Here is a 21,030-nt window from a genome sequence, read left to right on the forward strand (position 1 = left end):
TGATATCGATGCGCGCACGACACAGTTTTTCGAATGGCACAAAAATAATCAGGCAGCGGCAACAATGAGAAAATTCATATCGAATATTACTTTGTAATAAAGTTCGTTGAATAAATAATGTGTGGAAATAACAATAAATATTACGGTATAATTGCGTGCAATTAATTTTCGATTAGGAAATATTCGTAGCAGTGAATGGTATGATACGGCTCAAAAGGAGTTTCCAATAATGAATATGTTAATGCTTGAAACATTGGCCGCTTTGTAAATTCTTATGCTTCGAATGAAATCTCGAAGCCCAGACCACGCAAAAATGCTTATACAATGTGCAATCATGACGCAATTTCTTAACGGGAATTAGTACACAACGGATCGAAGGGTTCCTTTTCGCATACAAATCGTCGTTGCGTGCAATCAGCTGAGAAAATGCTCATGATTACAACATAATATGTATGAGATGCCAGGTGTGTCTTTTGCCATAAATCACTTATGACCGATGATTTCACATTTCGCGCAATGTTTCAACGAAGCCGGTTGCTGGACAGCACTGTACAGAAATTTCAGGACAAAGATGAAAGGGAAAACCACATTGCGGCACAATCGAGACATTTTGTCATGAATAAATTCGAAACGACAATCGGCGCAGTTCGATTGTCGCAAATGAGTTTTAATGACATTATCAACGAATATTACCATCGTCTTTAAATGAAGGCTTTACGTCAACTAATCGCCTGGATAAAAAGCATCGGCGTGACATGCTTCATACAAACGGAATTTCGTACAAGCAGCGCCCGTGTACTTCGTAGTGGAAAAAAAGTGAAGCTTGCTTGTCACCAATATTGATGTTCACGAACATCAAATTGTTTATGCGTTATTTCGCCCATTTTATGAACTGGAAATGAAAAGTTCTTCAATTTCTAGCAAATTTCACATATGAATTCATAAACACATCGAGAAAACACAACTTTTTTTCACATAAAAAGCAAAAGCAAGATGATTTTTTCGTTGATGGTTGTTCGATCCTGGATCGTTTGTGATTCATTAATGATTTGCAACACATCCATTTTTGATTTCGATATTCCAACTGAATACGATGTTTTGTATTCATTAAACAATTCCATTTTGATCAGAAAATAATTTTTTATTGAAATGGCTGTGACGAAAAACCACGCGAACGATTGCAAACGATAGCACAAACATTAATGTCTAGGAACATCAAATACGGAAGATTAATGATTTTATCATTCAATTTCTTCCTTTGGCGTCGATTTCGCAATACAATGGGACGGTTGATTAATTTTGTCATGTCGATTTAGGCCCCAATGCTTGATGCCTTCCAAATGTTTTTCGATTACACTGCGTTTGCCCTTATTGGAATGTTGAATGGCAAAATTTAAATTATCACGGAAATTAGTTTGTCTTCTTCGACATCGGTGGTGGGCACTGGGCACTTCGTCGGTCGATTCGGGGAACATCAGCAAACCGGCAGGCTGAAAATTATTTTATGTTCGATTAAATGCGTTCGATTAATTGTTTGTCGCCAATAACAAATTATATTACATTCAAAGTTGATTTTTGAAGATATCTTTTATAAATGTATACTTAAAAATCACAATAGAGATTTTATTTGGAATGAAACAATAAAATACAAAAAAATTACCGTTTTTATTCTGGAAAAATATAAAACTTGCAGATTAGATCAACACAAAATGTTTGTTTGCTTGTATTTTTATTTATTTTGTTTTGTTGCTTCACATCGGCGAATTAATTTGACATTTGTGTCGAACTTCAAGTCAGTGTTTCCCGATGAATTCGCTTTGACAATAATGTCAATTCGAATTTGATGTTCCTAGACATTAATGTTTGTGCTATCGTTTGCAATCGTTCGCGTGGTTTTTCGTCACAGCCATTTCAATAAAAAATTATTTTCTGATCAAAATGGAATTGTTTAATGAATACAAAACATCGTATTCAGTTGGAATATCGAAATCAAAAATGGATGTGTTGCAAATCGTTGATGAATCACAAACGATCCAGGATCGAACAACCATCAACGAAAAAATCATCTTGCTTATGCTTTTTATGTGAAAAAATAGTTGTGTTTTCTCGATGTGTTTATGAATTCATATGTGAAATTTGCTAGAAATTGAAGAACTTTTTATTTCCAGTGCATAAAGTGGGCGAAATAACGCATAAACAATTTGATGTTCGTGAACATCAATATTGGTGACAAGCAAGCTTCACTTTTTTTCCACTACGAAGTACACGGGCGCTGTACCCATGTGGCTGCATGTCACGCCCATGATAAAAAGCGGTGCTCATTTTTATCCAGGCGATGAGCCGTGGCGAATGTGCCAAATCACTTTGCGTTAAATATGAAATTCAACTGGTGCACTAGCGTTTCGTCGTTCAAAAGTGTGCGATCAAATGAAATAAAGAGGTTGGCTACGAATGTGATTCAATTAACAGTAACGAGCAAAGTAATACTTGATTTCGTTGTGCAGTTTCAAACAAAAAAAATTCAATATCAAACATGGTTCGTCGAGTGATTGGTAATCACGCGAAGCGAAGCCCATAGCGTGTCTATTCCAAATTTAATGCAATTAAAGTCAATTTATTTGCCATTTCCTTCTTTGGGTCGAGAAAAGTTGTGTGCTCGTGTGTGTGATTGGTTGCGGCTGCTTGACGTAAACGATGTTCACTTGAACTCGATACTTTTTTTTTCACTCTTCGTTCAACTAATTATATCCATTTTTGGAACCATCACATTGGACATCATTGAAATTTTTCATTTCTTCGCTCTTCGGTCGACTTGAGTTTCCAAACGAAATTTCGAATTGCGATTCCAGCCAAACCAAAATCAAACAACCATCTATACTGTGATTAGCTCCGTAAAAGTTTTACAAGATTTTTTTTTATTGGTTTAACTTTTGGCGTTTCAAAATTCATCCCGAATTATTTAAGTTCGGCAACTGTTGTTACTTTTTGCTGGTCGCGCGTAAAATTCTGGTTTTATTTGTGCTTGTTAGCGTCACAAATTATCGCTGCAAGCAAATATGATGAGCATTTCTAGATTTGTGTTGATGTGTTTACAAGTTAATTCAGCTCTCGATCTCTCTCTCTCTCTCTCTCTCTCTCTCTCTCACCTGTTCGGTCAAAACGGCGCAGTGGAAAATGTCTGCGATTCTTTTATGGTCTTAAGCTGACACCATCCTAATATAGTCATTTTAGTTGGAAAGATTCATTAAAATCACTGATTTTATGGCGTAATATAGCCGCTGCAACCAGCACAAACAAACTGGGTTCACGTGAAAGCATGAGAATGAGCAATGGTGAATTTGTTGTTCGATGTGCACTGCTGCATCGTTAAAATGTAGTTGAATTGAATCAGTTCAGTTCAGATGAGACGGTGTGTGGAAAAAAAATAACACAAACAATTTATGACGTCGTAAAAAAGGAGCAAATGCGGTCTTCATAAAATATTTTCTTAGGAAATTAGATTGGGAATTCGACTGGAGCTCTCCCCAATGCGAACGAACTAACTACATACGTATGTATACCAATGGAACATCCAGAAGTCTGAATATAATTTAAAATCGCTAATAATTTCTCCGCAGCGAAAATAAAGTGTGAATAATTTAAGGCGAAATTGAAAATTTTGTATGTTTCGAATGTGGCCAAATTGTTTTTTTTTTCTTCTCATTCTTGTAAATTTGCTTGCTGCCAATGAGCCAAAGCACCGACAATTCGCCAACAATCAACGCCGGACTCGATATACTTTATTCATGGTTCGCACATTCACATCGCAATAGCCGAAATGCATTCGGCAACTCTCAAACAACACACTAACAGGATAGAAATGCAGGCGAGAGAGTGTGTCTTGCCTTTAACTTTAGGCTAATTCAGATGTTTTTTTTTCGTTCGTAATTTAGTGTAATTTAAATGTCAGAACGGGTTATTAAGATATCATGAAAAGAAAATGAAGTTACCATAAATGATGTTGTTTTCTTAGTTTTGGTTGGATACATTGGGCGTATGTTAAGTTGTGGTCAAGCTGTGTGCAAGTAATTCGTTGATTGTTGTGTGTTGTTGATGTTAGTTTTTTTTCAGGGCCAAGGAAAGTGTTTTCATTTGACGGTTATAAGGTGTTTTATGGGCCACATGTTTCGCATTTATGAATAAAACATTTTTGATTTGTTCCTTTTCGTTTCTTAGGCGAAGCGCTGCTCTGTCGCTGAATCCGATAGATAAATTCCTTTAATGTTGAAATGCCGTTTCAGTTAGTTTTCTCTTCGCTCCAATATCTTGCATATTTAATCTGGTCTTCGCTTTGCTTTGGTTTCCATTTGAGATCGTAGCACGAGTAAAGTGCAAAATATTTCCATTGCATCGCAATTTGGGCGGCTGACAAAAGACGACTCAAGTCGGCCCAAGGAATTCCTCAAAAACATATTTCACTCTTCAGTCCATACCTTAGTTTTTATTTTTTACCTGCCACAAGATACATCGACTTTGGCCCGATCAACCGTCTCTCTTCCTCTCTCGCTCTCTCTCACTCTGTGTGAGTGTTGTGTTTTCAGACTTTGTTATTGCGGTGTTACTTTATTTACGTTTCGCACCTTCATTTCTCATTTCACGTCTTAATCGGTAGGCATGCATTCACATAAAGCGAACAGTAAAGAGCGGCATAAAAGGAAACCCCGGCTCACCGAACAACATGAGAGAGAGAGAGAGAGAAACGCCAAAGCAAAACGTGAAGAGAGAAAAAAAAAAGCTATTTATCAATCACACGCAAATTTTTATTTTAACTGATTTTAATTGAATTTGCCCGTTGAAGCCGTTGTTACCATTTCGAAAATCGGCCGACGTAAGCGGAATGGAAGACAACAGAGAAAAATATGAAATAATTAATATTTATGTAAATGTAATTTCTGTGCTCGTTCGAAATTTATTTATTTTTCTACAGCAACGAAATTCGTTGTTGGCCTTTTTTTCGTATCTCCTTAAATGGCATTTAAATTGAAAATTCCGAGCGAGTGCTCCGGTTTTGCTGTTATCTTTAATGCTCTTGTTGATCAGCGGATGGTTTTTTTTTTCGGTTTTCTGGTGAACAAGTCATAATTTGCTATTTTTATGCCATTCAACGGTGCATCGGAACCGAATTTTAAATGTTAATTTATTGGAATACATAAATTAATACGAGCTTTTGCACTGTCCTTCGTCGAATGTCTTCTCCATCTTCAGTGTTCCTTATTAGCTTGCCGGCAGATGACATTCGCTTCGTTAGCTCGTTGCGGTGGTGTGAATCGGCTTACTTTACTGCCACCGTTACCAAACATTGTCTCATTTTATTAATTACATACTATTAATGTGAGCGTGAAATATGGCTGGTTGTATTTTATAATCTTTTTGCTAACCATCGGTTGATGCTGTTATTGCTGCTGCTGCTGCTGCTGTTCATTTCATGCGATTTATGTTGGCACTCGTTTCGCCTCGTTTTGTTCTCGTCTGCTTTTATTGGTTGTCATTGTGTGCTCAGATTTAAACTGGGGAATCACTGAGCAATTATGTTTAACACATTACTCTCCCAACACATTTTTAAAAAAAGCCAACGTTGATTTAATGTCGGAAATTAGCAATAATTAAATTGATCAAAATGGCATTTGGAACATGTGACAGACGATTTGTGATGATATGCAACACAGAAGCACACTTTAAATGTACAGCTATTTGGCTTATTAGTTTTCAACACGAAACTATTTCAACATTAATGGCTTTACGTTTAGGTGGAAAATGGTGGCTTGTTTTCTTCTCGTTTTAAATGAAAGCTGTGGGCAAAGTATAACAAGTATAAGTTTTTTCCAGTGGAAAATGACATTTTCTAAAATTCTAATCGCTTTTTGATTCAAATCGATTGCATTGCATCGATTTTGAGCACCATTTGAAAGTCATAGAAAATCCGCCCAAAAGACAATAACAACGACAACAACACAAAACACTGTAATTACACCAACTTGGAATGTGTTCATTAAATTAGATTCGAATTCGAATCGGTCGCCATTTAATATACCATCATCATCATTAGTCATTCAGTATATTCATGGCAAACGAAATTGATGCGCATCTTTCACATTTAATCGAGGCCTCGCGCACGAAACGCGGCATAAAAAAAAAACCCCGAAAACGTGAAGGAAAAATTAATTTCTAAATCGCATTAATTACACCATATTCAATAGAGTCGTCATAAATTTAACTATTATTGACATTCCATGTATACAATCAGCCACAAGCCAACACAAAAATGTGCGTACGGCAGGTACGCTTGTTCTTCGATTATTTATGAAATTGAATTATGGGCGATTGAATATGGAAACAAGTTGGGATGCATTTTATATATAGGTAGGTATATGTATATCTGGTTATTCACTTGTTGTTTTTTTCTCTCTCTCTCTCTCTCGCCTGTGCATGAGAATGTTTGTGTGGAATTGAAATGCTGGCTACTTTAACGGCAAATATTTGCCGTCAAAACCATTTATAACTAGCGCACAGCATGAGTACGATATCTCGGAATATATTCCACATTATTTGGTTTTTCTTTCAGTTTTGAAGCGATGAAGCGACGAAGCGACGAAACGCCGATTGTCGAAATGAAAAACGAAAGAAAAAAAAAAACCAACGAACGAACCAGGCAAACACACAAATTAATTAACATAAATTCAAATAATCTCGAATTTATGTCTCTCTTTTGTCAGATTTGCTTTCATATTGAGCGCGCTCTTTTCGGAATATATTCTATTAAAAAAAAAAGTTTGGAACCCAATCCTGTTTTCACACCGAAATCATCAACGTTTAACACCAAATTTATTCATAATTTTTTTTTTTATTTATCGGGCAACCAGTGACGAAAGAAGCGGCTCGATTAAGCTATAAAATGCGTTCTTTTCTCGATTGTGTAAATGTTTATGTTACTGGTTGTAGATTCAAACACATTGAATCGTTGACCATAAGAAGAACCTCTGCAGTACAGTGAACCATGAATGAAAATTCGTTCACAAAAAGGACACTTTTTCTCGGATAAGATTTCATTTTCTCTTTAAACAGGAACTTGATACAATTCTGAAAAGAAATATTGAATCGCTCCTTAAATGCGCATGTTCTGTCCCATCCTGAGACCTTCGGAGCACGGTGTTTGTTTTGATGTTTCGCTGAATGGACCTGCTAATTTATTTGTTTTGTCCATCTATTCGAAATGACTTTCATTCAACAGACAAAAAAAGCGCAATAAATAGCACCTTACATGGATTTTTCGAAATATTTTCGGACATTGTGTTGCGTGTGAAAAGAAAGTCGATTTCGGCATTGTGCCGCATTTCGGTTTGTCTATTCAATTTCCAAACGGCATATTGTCCGTGCATTGAAAATGTCTTTTCAATCGATAATTTAAACACACATTCTAGTTCATTATTGAGGTATTATTGCTCGAATCGTATTCAATAAATTTTCTTTTCTTCAACCAAAATCCCAAATAAAGAATCATTAATGCAGCACAAATCTCCGTTGATATTCTTCCAATAATGACGCGACAGAAAAAAAAACACACTACTAACGAATATCATAATCATAAACATTTTGATGTCTCATTTCATCGGCACAAATACATTTCAACACATTATACCAAATCCGTGATGCTCATACATACCTTAGCTTCTTGGCTTTATTCCTCAATAGTCTGATGTGTGGACTTGGGTTCAAGAGAAGAAAAACCAACAGATTAATACCATTCAGTGTGTGAGTGTGTGTGTGTTACTATGCAAAGGCAAGAACCGAAAAGTGTGAAAGAAAAATACAAATTCATGTCAGAATCTATAAATAACTCAGCAAAAAGAATTCAATGTTTATGAGCTAAATTTAATGGTTCATAAACTATTGCTCAAGAGCGAGAAAGCGAGAAAGAGAAAGAGAGAAAAAAGAAGAAGAATTGGTGTAAAGAAAACGCGTTCAGTGTTGTTTGAATCATTTAAATTATTATTTATGACTACGGGAAAATGTAATAGAAAAACTGTGCCAGACTTTGTGGAGCAGTTTTACGTCGATAGTAAATTATTATGCTCAGGTGCTTTACATATCTTCTTATTTCTTTTTAGTTTCCAAAGACCTTGTTTGTTTCGGGCAGCGATTAAAAAAAAAAATCGGGAGAAGAAAAAACACATTTCAACAATGGAAAAAAGTATCTTGAAAACAGGTTGCAAGTTATGATGTAGTTTCGCCTTTCCTTTTCTTACCTCATCCAATACAACGAACATCCTAATAAATTTGCTAGAAAAAAAAAGACATTCAATTCAATAGTAAACGAAATGAAAAGAAATTCGAATTGTTATTTCATTAGTTTTATACTTTATTGGTATCAATCAATAAACTTTCTCTCTTTGTCGCATATTCTGAGTGTATTTTTTGTTGTTGATTTTTTGTTTTTAGTACAGAAACACATTTGTTTTGCTTCCAATGCTAAAATGATAATAGGTTTTTCATTTGCTTTAACTTTATATAATATTGTAAATTGGTTTTTTGTTGTCTAATGTAATAATTCTACTGCTTTCACAAAAAAAGACTGTTTCATGTCTACATTAGGTTTTCTTTTTCTTCTTCGATGTTTCGGTTTCTATTTGTAATTGGCTACAATCAATGGGTGTTTACAGATAAAACCAAGGAATAAATACATACTGTTGTTTCTCTCATCAATGGGCAAATATTTTATTTACAAATATAGTTTTTTATGAACAGACTCTTGATATGATGCCTCTTTTTTTCTCTTCTTTCTCGTGATTATATCGAATTTGCTGCATGAATGCTCGTGTTTAAAATGCAAAAAAAAAAGATAAAATGAAAGGTTTCTCTCGTGCTTCAAACGACTGCTACAGTCACACAGTGTGAAGACAACAGAGAGATAAATTGAAATAAATGCAGTAGAGTGTAAACGCTTAAGTCAATTCGATATTTTACATTTTATTCACTGTTCTTGTACAATGTACAATTATTCTATAGTGTTTATAAGTAATAGGAAATTAATAGGAAATCATATTCACAGAATGCTTGTTTTTATTTATTTTTTCAATTAATCTTCAAATAAATACTAATTCAATTTCGAATGTTTTTATATTTATATTGCAATTGAGTTGTTTTATTTTTTGTTTTTGTTTTTTTTGTCTTCTTTCATTTCATATACGATTTACCAAGTTAAAGTTATTGAGAACAGAGAAAAAAGTCAGAATCGAGTTCAATGTGAGGTGAGCGCACAAATGAATCGATGTTCTCCACGCCACTGTTCCATTTATAGAACTTTAGTTGGGTAGATATAGTCTTAGTTTAAACTTACATGCACCAGAAAAAAAAAAACAAAATACTACTCTACATTCTTACACTGGTGAATAGGAGCTTCAATATATAGCTATTTACATTACATGTCTCTGGATTGTGATTTTTTTTACAACGTTTTCCTCCCCACTCCCTTTGTTTTTCTCTAAATCTCTACTTCATTTACCCCAACGAAAAAGAAAAGTGTAATCGATTGACACAGAGTGGATCGATTTCAATTCCACACTTCTTAAGTTAGTTGATAAAAATCCGGTTTCTCGCGATTTAAAGAGTCCAAAACATTTTTCCAGAGAGGAAAAAAAAATAAACACTAAAACGAAAAACGTGAGAGTTTCTTTTGCAACAAGATAAAAAAAAACTAGGATTCAAATGCAGGAGAAACAAGACCGCAGATCGTCGTTTCGCTCCGCTTCTGCGTTCTTGAAGCTTGTAAATTTAAAGGGTTTTAATTAATTTGATGTTTCTCTTCAAATTATTATCGTAAGCACTACATGGAATGTAGTTTTAATCGTTGGAAATGTCTGTTTCACAAGTTTTATCTATAAATCATTTTTATGTTGTCAAAAATAATTAAATAAATTTATATTATGTGATATTGTATTCTTCACTTATGTGTTCTAATGTACATTCAATGTTAACGGTCATTGTACATTATTTCACATTGGGAACGAAAACAATGAAAACATTTTTTTTTGAGTTATCTCAAAAGTGAATTACGTGAACATGATTTTATTTCATTTTTGCAATTAGGCGTAATTGTTTGATTTGAAATAAAAAACATGGACAATAAAATGAATAAATTTCGGTCCAAAAAAATGGCCTAAAGATTCTTAAAATTTTCTTGGAAAAAAAAAAAATAACCACAACAGTAGCCTACATTCCATGTAGTGCTAAAAATCTCGACAAAATCGATAATCTAATCAATGGTCCTCTGCATATCACGAAAGCTACGCGTAAATGATATTCCTTTTCTTCTTGTCTTGTTGGCATTAATCTGTACTATGCTTGGAGTGGCAATCGTCTGTGGTTTGCTTAAAAGATTGCGTGCGTTGAAAAATTCTCAACATTTCGTTGATGTTTCGTTGGGGTGCGGGCAGCGGTGGCGGCGGTGGTGGTGGCGGTACAATAACGACGTCTCACGTGTTATTGTAGAGCAATGATTCTATGGAAAATGGATTCGACCGGATGCTGATCTTTGGTGGTGCGTCACTGTCGCCGCTACTTTCACGACCGTCCGTGCTATCGCGTCGCGTCATTGAGCAATCTTCTGGTTCATCGTCATCGCTAACCTCGCCGACAACATCAATTTGAATGTCGTCATCTTCCAAATCGGATTCACTGTTAATTCGATGCTGTGCCAAGTATTCCGCTTTTAGCGTTTCAATATCCACGGTGATGCCCTTTGCACGTAATTTTCGCGCTTGACGCTCCAACGCTTTGGCCAATTTCTTACGGCGACGAGCTCTGCTTAGAGAAAGAAACAAACACAAACACACGGATTAGCCCAATGGATTTTTGTTTTTTCATTCAAAGCAACACACTCCAACGGAAAATGTTGATAAAAACGCCGGATGAAAACGAAAGAGAAAACAAGAAGCGGCAAACTGGTGCAATTAATTAGTGTACAATAGTCGATACTCACTTTTCCTTGGCTTTCAGTTCGTTCGGTGGAATGGGTTCGCCCGAGCATGATTGCGGGTGTGCATTGTGAGCTGGTCGACCAGGACCCTTCTTTGTGTGCTCCTTCTTTCGCCATTTAGCTCTTCGATTCTGAAACCAAACCTGTAAATAGACAACAAACCAACAACTCTTATTAGTCTCAATTTCGTTCGAGAATAAATTCCAAGTGGGACTTTGGTCATTTGACCGTCGTCTGAACTTATTAATCAAAACAAGGCAAAATGTCATCACGAGATGCGCAACGAGACCACCTTCAATTATCAAAATTAAGGTGTGCAAAGCACCATTCGGGGTGAAACTAATAAACATCCGAATAAACTGAAGTGGAAAATGGAAACTATAAATATCAATTAGATTCCATCCGATTTCTGTCTAATTTCATCTAATTTATTCTACAAGCATACGCTTGCCTTTTTTACTCCGATTCTCTTCACGCTAACCCTTCTGCACACCAAAAGTTTAACGCTAGCTAGTTTCTACGTTGTTGTGGTTTTGTTTTATTTAGTTTTCCTTTTTCCCAGTGAACGAACAGAAAAAAAACGCTTTGTACAAAGCCCCAGCATAAAGTTCGGCACCAACTTATCTGCATGTGCGAGAGCTGAGCACAGATTCCCTTTGCAATGAGTCGAGTCGAGACAGTAATGGATGTGGAACAAAGGAACAAACCTAGTAACAAAGACCACCACAACAACATACGATTATTGATCCAATTTCAGATTTCTCGTTCCGTTACATTCTTCGTGCTGTGATTTTTTTGCTGTTGCTCTTACTCTCTCACCCCGGTTCGTCTGTACCGTGGCCGTTAACTGATTTTCGTCGCTAGACAAGCGAACCGCATTCGTTTTCAATGAAGCATCCAAAACGAGTTAAATAATGAAGAGGAAAAATGCATAAAACAGATCCCGAACAAAAGGTGTGTAATGATATTGCCTCGAGTAAATCGATATCGCCATGTACAAAATTGAAACGGAAGGTAGAGAGCATGTGTGTGTGTATCTCTCCTCATGCTCTATCTATGTGTGTATGCGAGTAATTTTGGTGTTGCTATTACCCGTCATATAGGTGAAATTCATTGCTCATAAAATGGCGTGTATTTGGTAACAACCTCGGCCCGTGTCATTCTCGTTTTTTTATCATTCTAATCCAATTTGTTTTCTTCTTCACTTCATCCGAACATTATGTGGTCATATAATCAGTAATGTTGTCGTTTATGACACTGAAACCAACTTTATACGGAAGCTGACACACACAAAAAACCAACGTTGAATTGAATCCATAACATTTTCACTCTGATTAACTCGCAAATTGCTGCTAATGAAATTTTATCTTTTGATTCGAAACGGAAAAAACAGTGACATTTTTCATGATGAAGAAGAAAAAAACACTGTGTGGTTTGAAAATGAATTTTGCCTGAACCAGAACAAAGTCATAATAAATTGAAATCAAATATTGATAAACAATTTGCGTTGTGTATAAAAAAAAACAGCGTATATCGTTTTCGTTAGATTGTTTCTTGATATGTTTGTAACTGAATATAGAGTACATTTTGTGTGTCTATCCGTTATTGCAAGCGATATCAATATGCTCGTTTATTTTCATATTCCCCGTACATTGTTTGGCGAGTACACAGTCTCTCTGTGTGTGTGTCGATGCACAAACCACAACGTTGTGCGGAGCAATATGCGTGTGTGTGTGTGTATGTGTTCGTGTAATGACACCCGTGCGCGACTCTGTGTATCGTATGTTGGTGCTAGTCGCTGAGCAGAGTAATTTATGGGCGGAGCCAAATCATAAAGCGAACGATGTTGTATATAAATGTAGAAGAAGAAAATCAATCGTTGTTCAAGAGTGCGTTCCACAGACGACGGCTGCGATGGCTGGATGGTTTTGTCTGAGGCGCATACGCGGTTACCGTTTTCGATTTTACATCAACAACCGCATCTTTTTCAATTGAAATAGCAAATTATTTTATTGGGTTCATTCTTGTCGGTTAACATTTTGATTCATTTATTATTATTGTATTCACGCTTTTCGCTTCGCTTCTCATCTGCGCGCTATCGCGCATTTTCTATCCCATGCTTACTCATACATATGTCAATAAAAGTTCAGACGTCTTTCGTTTTTTTTTTGTTCTTCATCAATGGAGTTTCTAAGACAATGCGAAAATAATATAGCATTCACAATATACGTAATGAATGTGAAAATGTGTAATTTTCAAAAATTCCACATCAAGGAAATTAATGCTGATTTGAGCGAAATCATTTTTCAAATCTCAATAATCGTGATTCAAACAAGAGAGAGAAAAACTACAAGATCGATTGCAATTGAAGGCAAATTGAAATGTATGAGCAAAAAAGTGACAGCTCTCTGATCGTAAATTTTTCAATCATATCAAGCGTTGAAAAAAAAGAAACAACAACCCAACTGCTTTAATGATTAAGTTATTTTCGATCATAATGGCTAGAGAGACAGTTTTGAGTTGGCAGCGCAATTATTTTGATGAATGGCTTTTTCGGTATATGTATTATAATGGCGCGTTATGCGAACTAAAAAAGACTCAATTGAAATGCTGAAAAGAGTTCCGACGGTAAAATATTGTGAAATACTACGATATGATGTGGAAAAAGGAGGAAAAAACGCGCAGCAATATAACCAACGAACCAGACGCCTGCATGTAGAACTATTTTTTTTTTGTTGGATAAAGCACTTTACACGAAACAGGATTTTAATTGCGACATGATACAGTCTAATGTCTGTTTGGGAAAAAATGGTTGTTGAAGCAAAACGAGGAAAATCACGATCTCTCTCCCTTTCTCTCTCTCTCTGTCGGCTGGAGAGGTAGACAGTCGATGTGATTGTAAACACTAGCAATTTATTTTAACTATTGGCTTGTTTTGATTGTACTGCGGTTACATTTGTCTTTGGAGCGTACACTCGATTTCAAATCCAACCGAAAGAACATCGAAAATCATGAATTATTTGCGCACATTATGAAATGTGCGCTCCATTGCCAGTCGAAAATTGAAATTGGTGAAAATGCGCACATGTGTCAAAAAATGCGAATACTTTTATTGAACCATTGCATTGGTAAGCAATTTGTGTGCGTCATTCAATGTGTTTTATGGCCCGTAGTTTTCGTAGGCTTCTTCCCCATTTGCCTGTAAATATTCACATTAACGGTCGATTCGATTCCACACCCACACCGACGCCGTTTCGTGTGCATTCAATGCGATATGGAATGAAACAAAATAAGAATGGCAAAAGACACACAATCAAAAGTTACCAATGAATGTTGGCTCGAGAACAGGCAAAGTGAATTGGAAACATGGACACACAAAACCATAATATTTATTAGAAAAATAGGCGTTTGTAAGCAAACAGGAGCATTTGTGTCAAACCGCAATAATAAAAAAAGGCAACAACACGCACAAAATGATTCAACTAAGCAAAAAAAATGACACGATTAGAAAGTAAATAAAAAAAACAAAAGAAAAGGGAATCAAAACGAAATGTTGCACATATCATTGTATGCTTATCTCGTTTTCTCCACTTCGAAGGCCATTAAAGGAGGCAATTGCGTTCATCATACACTTCAAGAGGTTGCAAAAGAAAGAAAGAGAAGCGTAAAGAAAATCGATTGTATCGGTCGACTTATGACATTTGATTCGAATAAATATTCATTCCGCACTGAAGGATTTCGATTTCCTTTTCTCGATCGACAAAACAACTAAATAAAACCACAACCAAATCGAATATTGACTAACACTTAATATACTATTTGTTCGAATGCTGTTGATTGCTCTTCGCTCCGCTCGCATGCTCTTGCTAGTTTGCCATGTGATTTGTTTTGGTTTTTGGCCGTTTGGTGCCCTCAGCACACAAACCGAAAAACGACTCATAAACTATCATGGGATTTGACTTTGATTGTGTTTTATGTTCACTACTTATGTTCATCCGTTTTTCACAGTTCAACTGTGTGTACAGTTCGACACCAGAAAAGAAACCCAAATCTCGACCATATGTTACATTCGTTTTGCACTTGACGATGGTATCACGATTAAAACGATGTGTAATCGGCCTGTGTACGATGTCATTTGAAAAGGTCTGCGTGTAAGTGTATGTATGCTTTTTTTCTGTGCTGTTTCTGTCTTCCTCCCCCCGGTTTGGAATGAACCGTCTTCATTGTGTTCAGCGGGCCTGTTGTTCAAATGTAAGGGCGACAAGGACCGAGCATATATTGTATTAGATTAGTTTCAATCAGTCTCTGTGGAATTTTTCTGTTAGCGTAATTTCATGTTTCCCTTTTGTATTGCGTTTGCATTGCAACGCAAACAGAAATTTCATACGTGAGTTATAACGTATTCGCTCCGCTCAGCGACCGTTGGATGTGTAATAATTTTTCTATTTGACGCTTTGCGCCACCGATTTATTTATTATACTTCTGAGATTGGCTCTTTCAAATTAAAACTAATGAAAACACACAGACACTCGCTCGCCCGCTCGCCACATACAAGAACCTGCTTTGTCGACAAGTTTTGCCTGTGCCAAAGAGAAGAATGACCCAAAATAGTTTATTCCATTCGGAAAGGTCGTAAATATTTAATTTTCAGACTTTCAATGTTACGACTCTTTCTCGGAACGTCGTCAAAAGGTGAGAGATTCGCCATGCAATAAATGAAGATTAAGTCGATTCGTATTTGTTTTAATACATTTCATTTGAATGAGAAAATCTTATTACATTCGTAGTGCCTGTCAAAATAGAAACGAAACATGTTACACAAGCCATTAGCCACATTCTATTAATTTTCTTGAACATTTCCATCAAAATACACGGCTAATGTGCGGACATGAACTGCCGAATTTCACTGTTATATTCGTATGGCTTCGGCAGTAATCATCGAAAATACTTTTTTTTCCTGACCACATGCGGCGAGGGTTGACATTCACAAAACATAAACACACAATCGGTCGGCACACAACAAAAGAACAACCGATTACATAAATGCACACATCAAAATTTCACCAGGCAAATAATCACCTCACATTATGTTTTATTATCGTCAAAATTACTAGCCGTTTCATTTATTTCGTTTTTTTGTTGTTGATTTTCGTATTCAGTGTTATATTTCGTCGATTCGTTCGTTCGCTGGTTGGCTGGAATGAAAATGGCCGAACTTTCTTTTGCAGCCAATTTGAATTTATTTTCCACATTTGATTGATTATTACGTCTCTCAAATGCCGACTTTTATGCAAATAAGCAATTATCGCTGCGGTCCGGAAAGGACAGAATTTTCCCTTTTCCACCCGCCGGAAACCAAGTGGAGCATAATTTTCTATAGATTTCAATTTGAGTTTCCTCCATCTACCGACTAAAATGCATGCAACACAAACAACAATTTCTCCACCGAAATCATTATTATGCCGGATCAATAAAGGATGTTATTTTTTCGGCTTGGATTTAATTTGCTTGTAGCACATAAAACGGAATGATGTGCTCAAGTTGTTTTTATGAAGCACGAAATATGCAAATTTTTATTTGTTTGTGCTAAAAATTCAACTTCATGTTTTATCGCAAAGCAAATGTTTTTTCTTTTATTGCAACAACAAAACTGCAGGAATTTTTCATTTGATTGAAACATCAACAAATTTTCGTAGCTTGTCGAATTTGTCAACAAGGGAAGAAAGAGAGAAAGAGAAATAGAGAGATGCATATAAGAGCCCGAAAGATACGACAATGTAATTAAAAATGAAAATGTCCATCAAAAAGTTCTCCGGTTGCCACTTTCATTGCTTTTTACCTTCCGAATTACGTGAAACACGTCTCCATCAATGTTAATGGCCTTTAAAAAAAACACACATCTATATACGTGTGTGCATTTTGCCGATCGTATCAGTTTTGCTCTGGCATTTTATACGAGTTTTGTTAATCATTTTGTTGCACAGTTAAGTACCCAAAATGTGCTACTACATTTTTCTTCGCTGTCCAGCCGTGTAACCACGACGGCAGCGGTAATGATCGATCCGTGCGTAGATTGTGCGTGCGATAGGTTTGAGCATTCTTATGTACATATAGCAACGGTGCAAATGACCAAACATGAACGACACTTTTTTTTTGGCTCGACCATTTTTTTCTGTGGGAAGTGATTATTATTTAACGTATTAATTTCTTCATTTCATTCAATTCACTCTCTTGATTTGTATGGTCGCAACGAAAATTGATGTGTATGTTGTTGTTTTTTCCTCTCGTTGCCAGTCTCTAAACTATTGTCGCATTGTGTTTTTTGAACTGTGATTGCCTTTCATTTGAATGTGTATTTAGTTGTATTTTCGTTGTATATTTTGAGGTGGAGTATGTAATTAAGCTTTCGGTTGTCGTTATTATTTTATTCCCATTTTTGGGTGTTTTTGGTTTGTTCTCATTGTTTTTTTTTTTCAGTTCTCTTTGGGCGGACAGCAAAAATCGCTGGACATTTCATTCTAGTCGTTCGCCAGTCGCCACACCATTGTGATGAATGAATGGTGAGTGATTACTTGCGCATTTGTAACGCTTGATTTCTTGGGCCAGACACATACACACATTCATTAAATGCGTGTATGTACGAACACAAAATAAATGAATTCCGTGTGGGAGACACTTACCGCTACACGACTCTCTTTCAAATCCAGACGCATAGCCAGCGCTTCACGCATGAACACATCTGGATAGTGACTTGCCGCAAATGCTGAAAACAGAAGAAAAAAAAACGTTTGTATTTTTTGCAGCATGGTATGACGACATCAATAACACCTACCACGTTCTAATTCCTCCAATTGCCATGAATTGAAATTGGTTCGTGATCGTCGACGCTTTGATGCGTTGCTTTCGTCATCGCCATCGCCATCTGTAACCAGAAGAAAAAAGAGCAACGTTATCATTAAAATTCGCCAATATTTATTTTTGCAACGGCACGAAAAAAAAATCGAAACTGAAGAAAAACCCTAAGCCAAAATGCCAAGTGCGAAAGGAGCCACTTGTTTCATTGTTTGGCTGTTCAATTTCACTCCTTTTGCGAAAACCAAACTGATTAAATTTGTCCGAACCCAACGCCAACAAAAAAAAAATACATTCTGTAAACTCATTTTCGTGATTATTCTGTAATTTGGATGCCGCACTCAAAAACCGACCACAAAGAACTAAATTTAAACATAAACTTTCCATCAGCCTCAATTATCAGCCGAAAACCGCATTCTTCACGGACACAAGGGCGTCCACAATATTTTCTTCGTTCAGCTTTTTTTCGGCCATGTTCAAATGCATTCACATTCGACCGATTCAGAATCTCAAAATTGTACACAATGCGCACGTTGTTTTTTTTGCTTCATTGAGTTTGCACTAAACACCCATTGCTTTGGATACCCTACCATTACCGTTGCATTTTCGATGCTTTTGCAGCATATTGTTGTGTGCAGAAAGCACGTAAACGGAATCACTTAATCAATTACACCGCATTACTGTTCCTCCCAAGCAGAGACTCATGTACAACCAGGCACACCGTGCAACGCACACACTGCAAACAATGTAGTTTACTTTCAATTCATTTAAAATAATATAATTTCAAATTACATTGCTGTTGTTCAAATGGTCAGACTGGATTTGATATCAAAACGTAGGACAAAAGCTACAAATCATTTTCTAGAGAGAGAGAGATAGAGATCAGATTTAGTACTCTACTATTGAGAGTTTGGGTTTTTGAAATTGGTGTGCATTCTGTGTGTTGCCGTTGCTTTTGGCTGTTGGCGACGACCAAGTGGACGGTGCTTTAATAACTTTATTCAATTTGTATCGGGCATCAGCTGCAGAAATCTTTTACGCGTTTACTTTTTTCTCCGTTTTATTTTCTGTTCTTTTGCTCGATGTGTGTAGCGTGCCCAAAGCATTGGCCATATTTTTTTTCCAAGCAACCGGTAATTATTAATTTTGTTGTATATGTGCCTCAACGGACAAATCCGTTGCGTTCTCTTCTTTTCATTCTCTTCAGCAAAGCATTTCCAAACAACTCAATTTTCTTGTTATGGAAAAACTGTCGAATTCTTTTAGTTCTTTTCTTGTTCTGCATGTTTGTCGTCGACGTCACTGGCTGGAAGCATAAAATTCAATCACATCTTCGGAAATTTTCACTTATTTATCAATAAGTGTTATGGAGCCCATGTACGATGATCGACAGATCTCTTTCATTTCATGTGACTCGCTCACATTTTCCTGGTATGCAATCAAAATGTGCCTTCAGCTGCAATCTCTTTTTGTAACTCTTTGCTTCGGTTCTTTCTTCTTCATTTTGTTTTTGGTCCCAGCATTTCTCGCCGATGATATTGAATCGCTGAGCACACACATATATTTATGATGATAGACATAATTATATGAATCATAAGTAAAAAAGAATTTTCGCAACGAAAAAAAAAACGATGACGACGACGAGATGTGCATAAATTATTATGAAAACACACATTGGATCGTTTGCATGAGTTCCGAAAAAGAGCACGCAGCACTCTTTTTATTTTTTGAGGTTTGTTTTTTTATTAACGCTGAAATGATGATGGCAAAGCCACGTTATTGCAATCAATAAACTAAAACATAACAATCCGAACACTGTGCGCGGATCGAGGTTCTGGTGATTTCGTTTGGTACTAAAAACGAACGAAATGAAAATCTTGTTGTCCATAAACAGACTTAAACATCTAATTAACTTTTGTGGTTGTCTTCTCCGATGCTGATTCGATGATTTTAAGACGCTTTTTTGCGAAATGTCTAGCTTCTTCATCGAGAGAAAGAGAGAGAGCGCTAAAGAAATGCTCTTTTAATGTGTAAGCTCACACAGAGCTCTTAGCTGTGTTACGCTTAACAAATTGAAAAATTGAATTTTTCGGCAAAAAGAGATATTCTTCTTTTTGCCGCATGCGTTTTTTTTTCTCCTGTGAAATCCTCATTCACGCTCGTTGTGTGTACGACGCGTCTTCTTTTATGAATTTATGAAGAGATTTGTTTTATGTTCAACAAAATTATATAATGATTAGCATGCTGACCGCGAAAAGGGAGAACAAAGTGAATTTCAGGCAGCATCAAGAGAGAAAAAAAAACGAAGAAAAAAAAAGGTATACGCAGCTACATGTAACCGATTATTTTGTAAATTCACCGATTCTTGAACTCAGCATGCTGTATCTTTTTTTCTCGTTCGTTTTCACTCTGCAGCCTTTCAAAACGCAGCAAATTGATTTATAAAACTGGAAAAAAGAATCCGAAATAAGCAAAAACAATTTATTATACACGCTCAATAGAGGGCCTCGTTTTTTATTTGCCGTTGAAAATTTCCTTTGAGGCAAAACATTAAGACGGAAGAGAAGCACAACAATAAAAACTCATTTACACACAAACATACACACACTGAGAAAGGAGACAACGGCCAGAGACGGAACGAGAGAAGACGAGAAAGAAAACACATGAACCAAAGAGATAAATTATAATTTTAAGCTCAAAAATTAAGACATTTTCATCATTTTCGGTCGAAGTCATCATCAAAAGAAGTCTTTCATTTCGACTTATTCCCTTGGTAATTTATATTTGTTCTGGTTTCGTTTTTATTACTTCGTTGCTGATTTCGTCTACCTGCAACCGATTTCATTCTGTAACGATATAACTCATTTTCGATCCTTTGTAGCGTTTGCTCGTTCTCGTTAGAATCAGACTTCTTTATTGAATAACATATTCGGCTACGAAATTTAGTTGTGAAGAGAGTTGATGAGATGATCCATTTGACGATCCTTTGATGGTCACGCTCAATTTGATTGCGGCCGCAGCGCAGCAGTGGTGCGCATGGAAACCCTGCAGCGATCTATACACAACAATATCCATCCATTGTAATAATCAACCGAGCCGATTTGACATAGTCACGCATCGATCACATTTCAATTGACTCGATGCATTTCATTTGCGCGGTGTGATCG

General features: G+C 36.3%; 1 protein-coding gene across 3 annotated transcripts in view; it reads right to left on the reverse strand.

The window, feature by feature from the left end:
* Window positions 1–8,371: 8,371 nt before the first annotated feature.
* The window catches only part of LOC129580402 (homeobox protein unc-4-like), a 40,324-nt gene continuing 27,665 nt past the window's right edge, over window positions 8,372–21,030 (reverse strand). For 2 of the 3 annotated variants that reach the window (XM_055470777.1, XM_055470776.1), the window contains exons 2-5: window positions 17,844–17,933; window positions 17,692–17,774; window positions 11,015–11,154; window positions 8,372–10,839 (exon numbers count right to left, since the gene is read on the reverse strand). In XM_055470777.1, coding sequence (XP_055326752.1) covers window positions 10,509–10,839; window positions 11,015–11,154; window positions 17,692–17,774; window positions 17,844–17,933 — 644 coding nt within the window. In that variant the 3' untranslated portion in view covers window positions 8,372–10,508. The remainder of the gene's footprint in view (window positions 10,840–11,014; window positions 11,155–17,691; window positions 17,775–17,843; window positions 17,934–21,030) is intronic. The other variant, XM_055470778.1, reaches the window with a different exon arrangement.

The sequence above is a fragment of the Sitodiplosis mosellana genome, unplaced genomic scaffold, assembly GCF_009176505.1.
Source record: "Sitodiplosis mosellana isolate CC-2019 unplaced genomic scaffold, AAFC_SMos_1.0 Smas_scaffold_1, whole genome shotgun sequence".
Classification (NCBI taxonomy): Eukaryota; Metazoa; Arthropoda; class Insecta; order Diptera; family Cecidomyiidae; genus Sitodiplosis; species Sitodiplosis mosellana.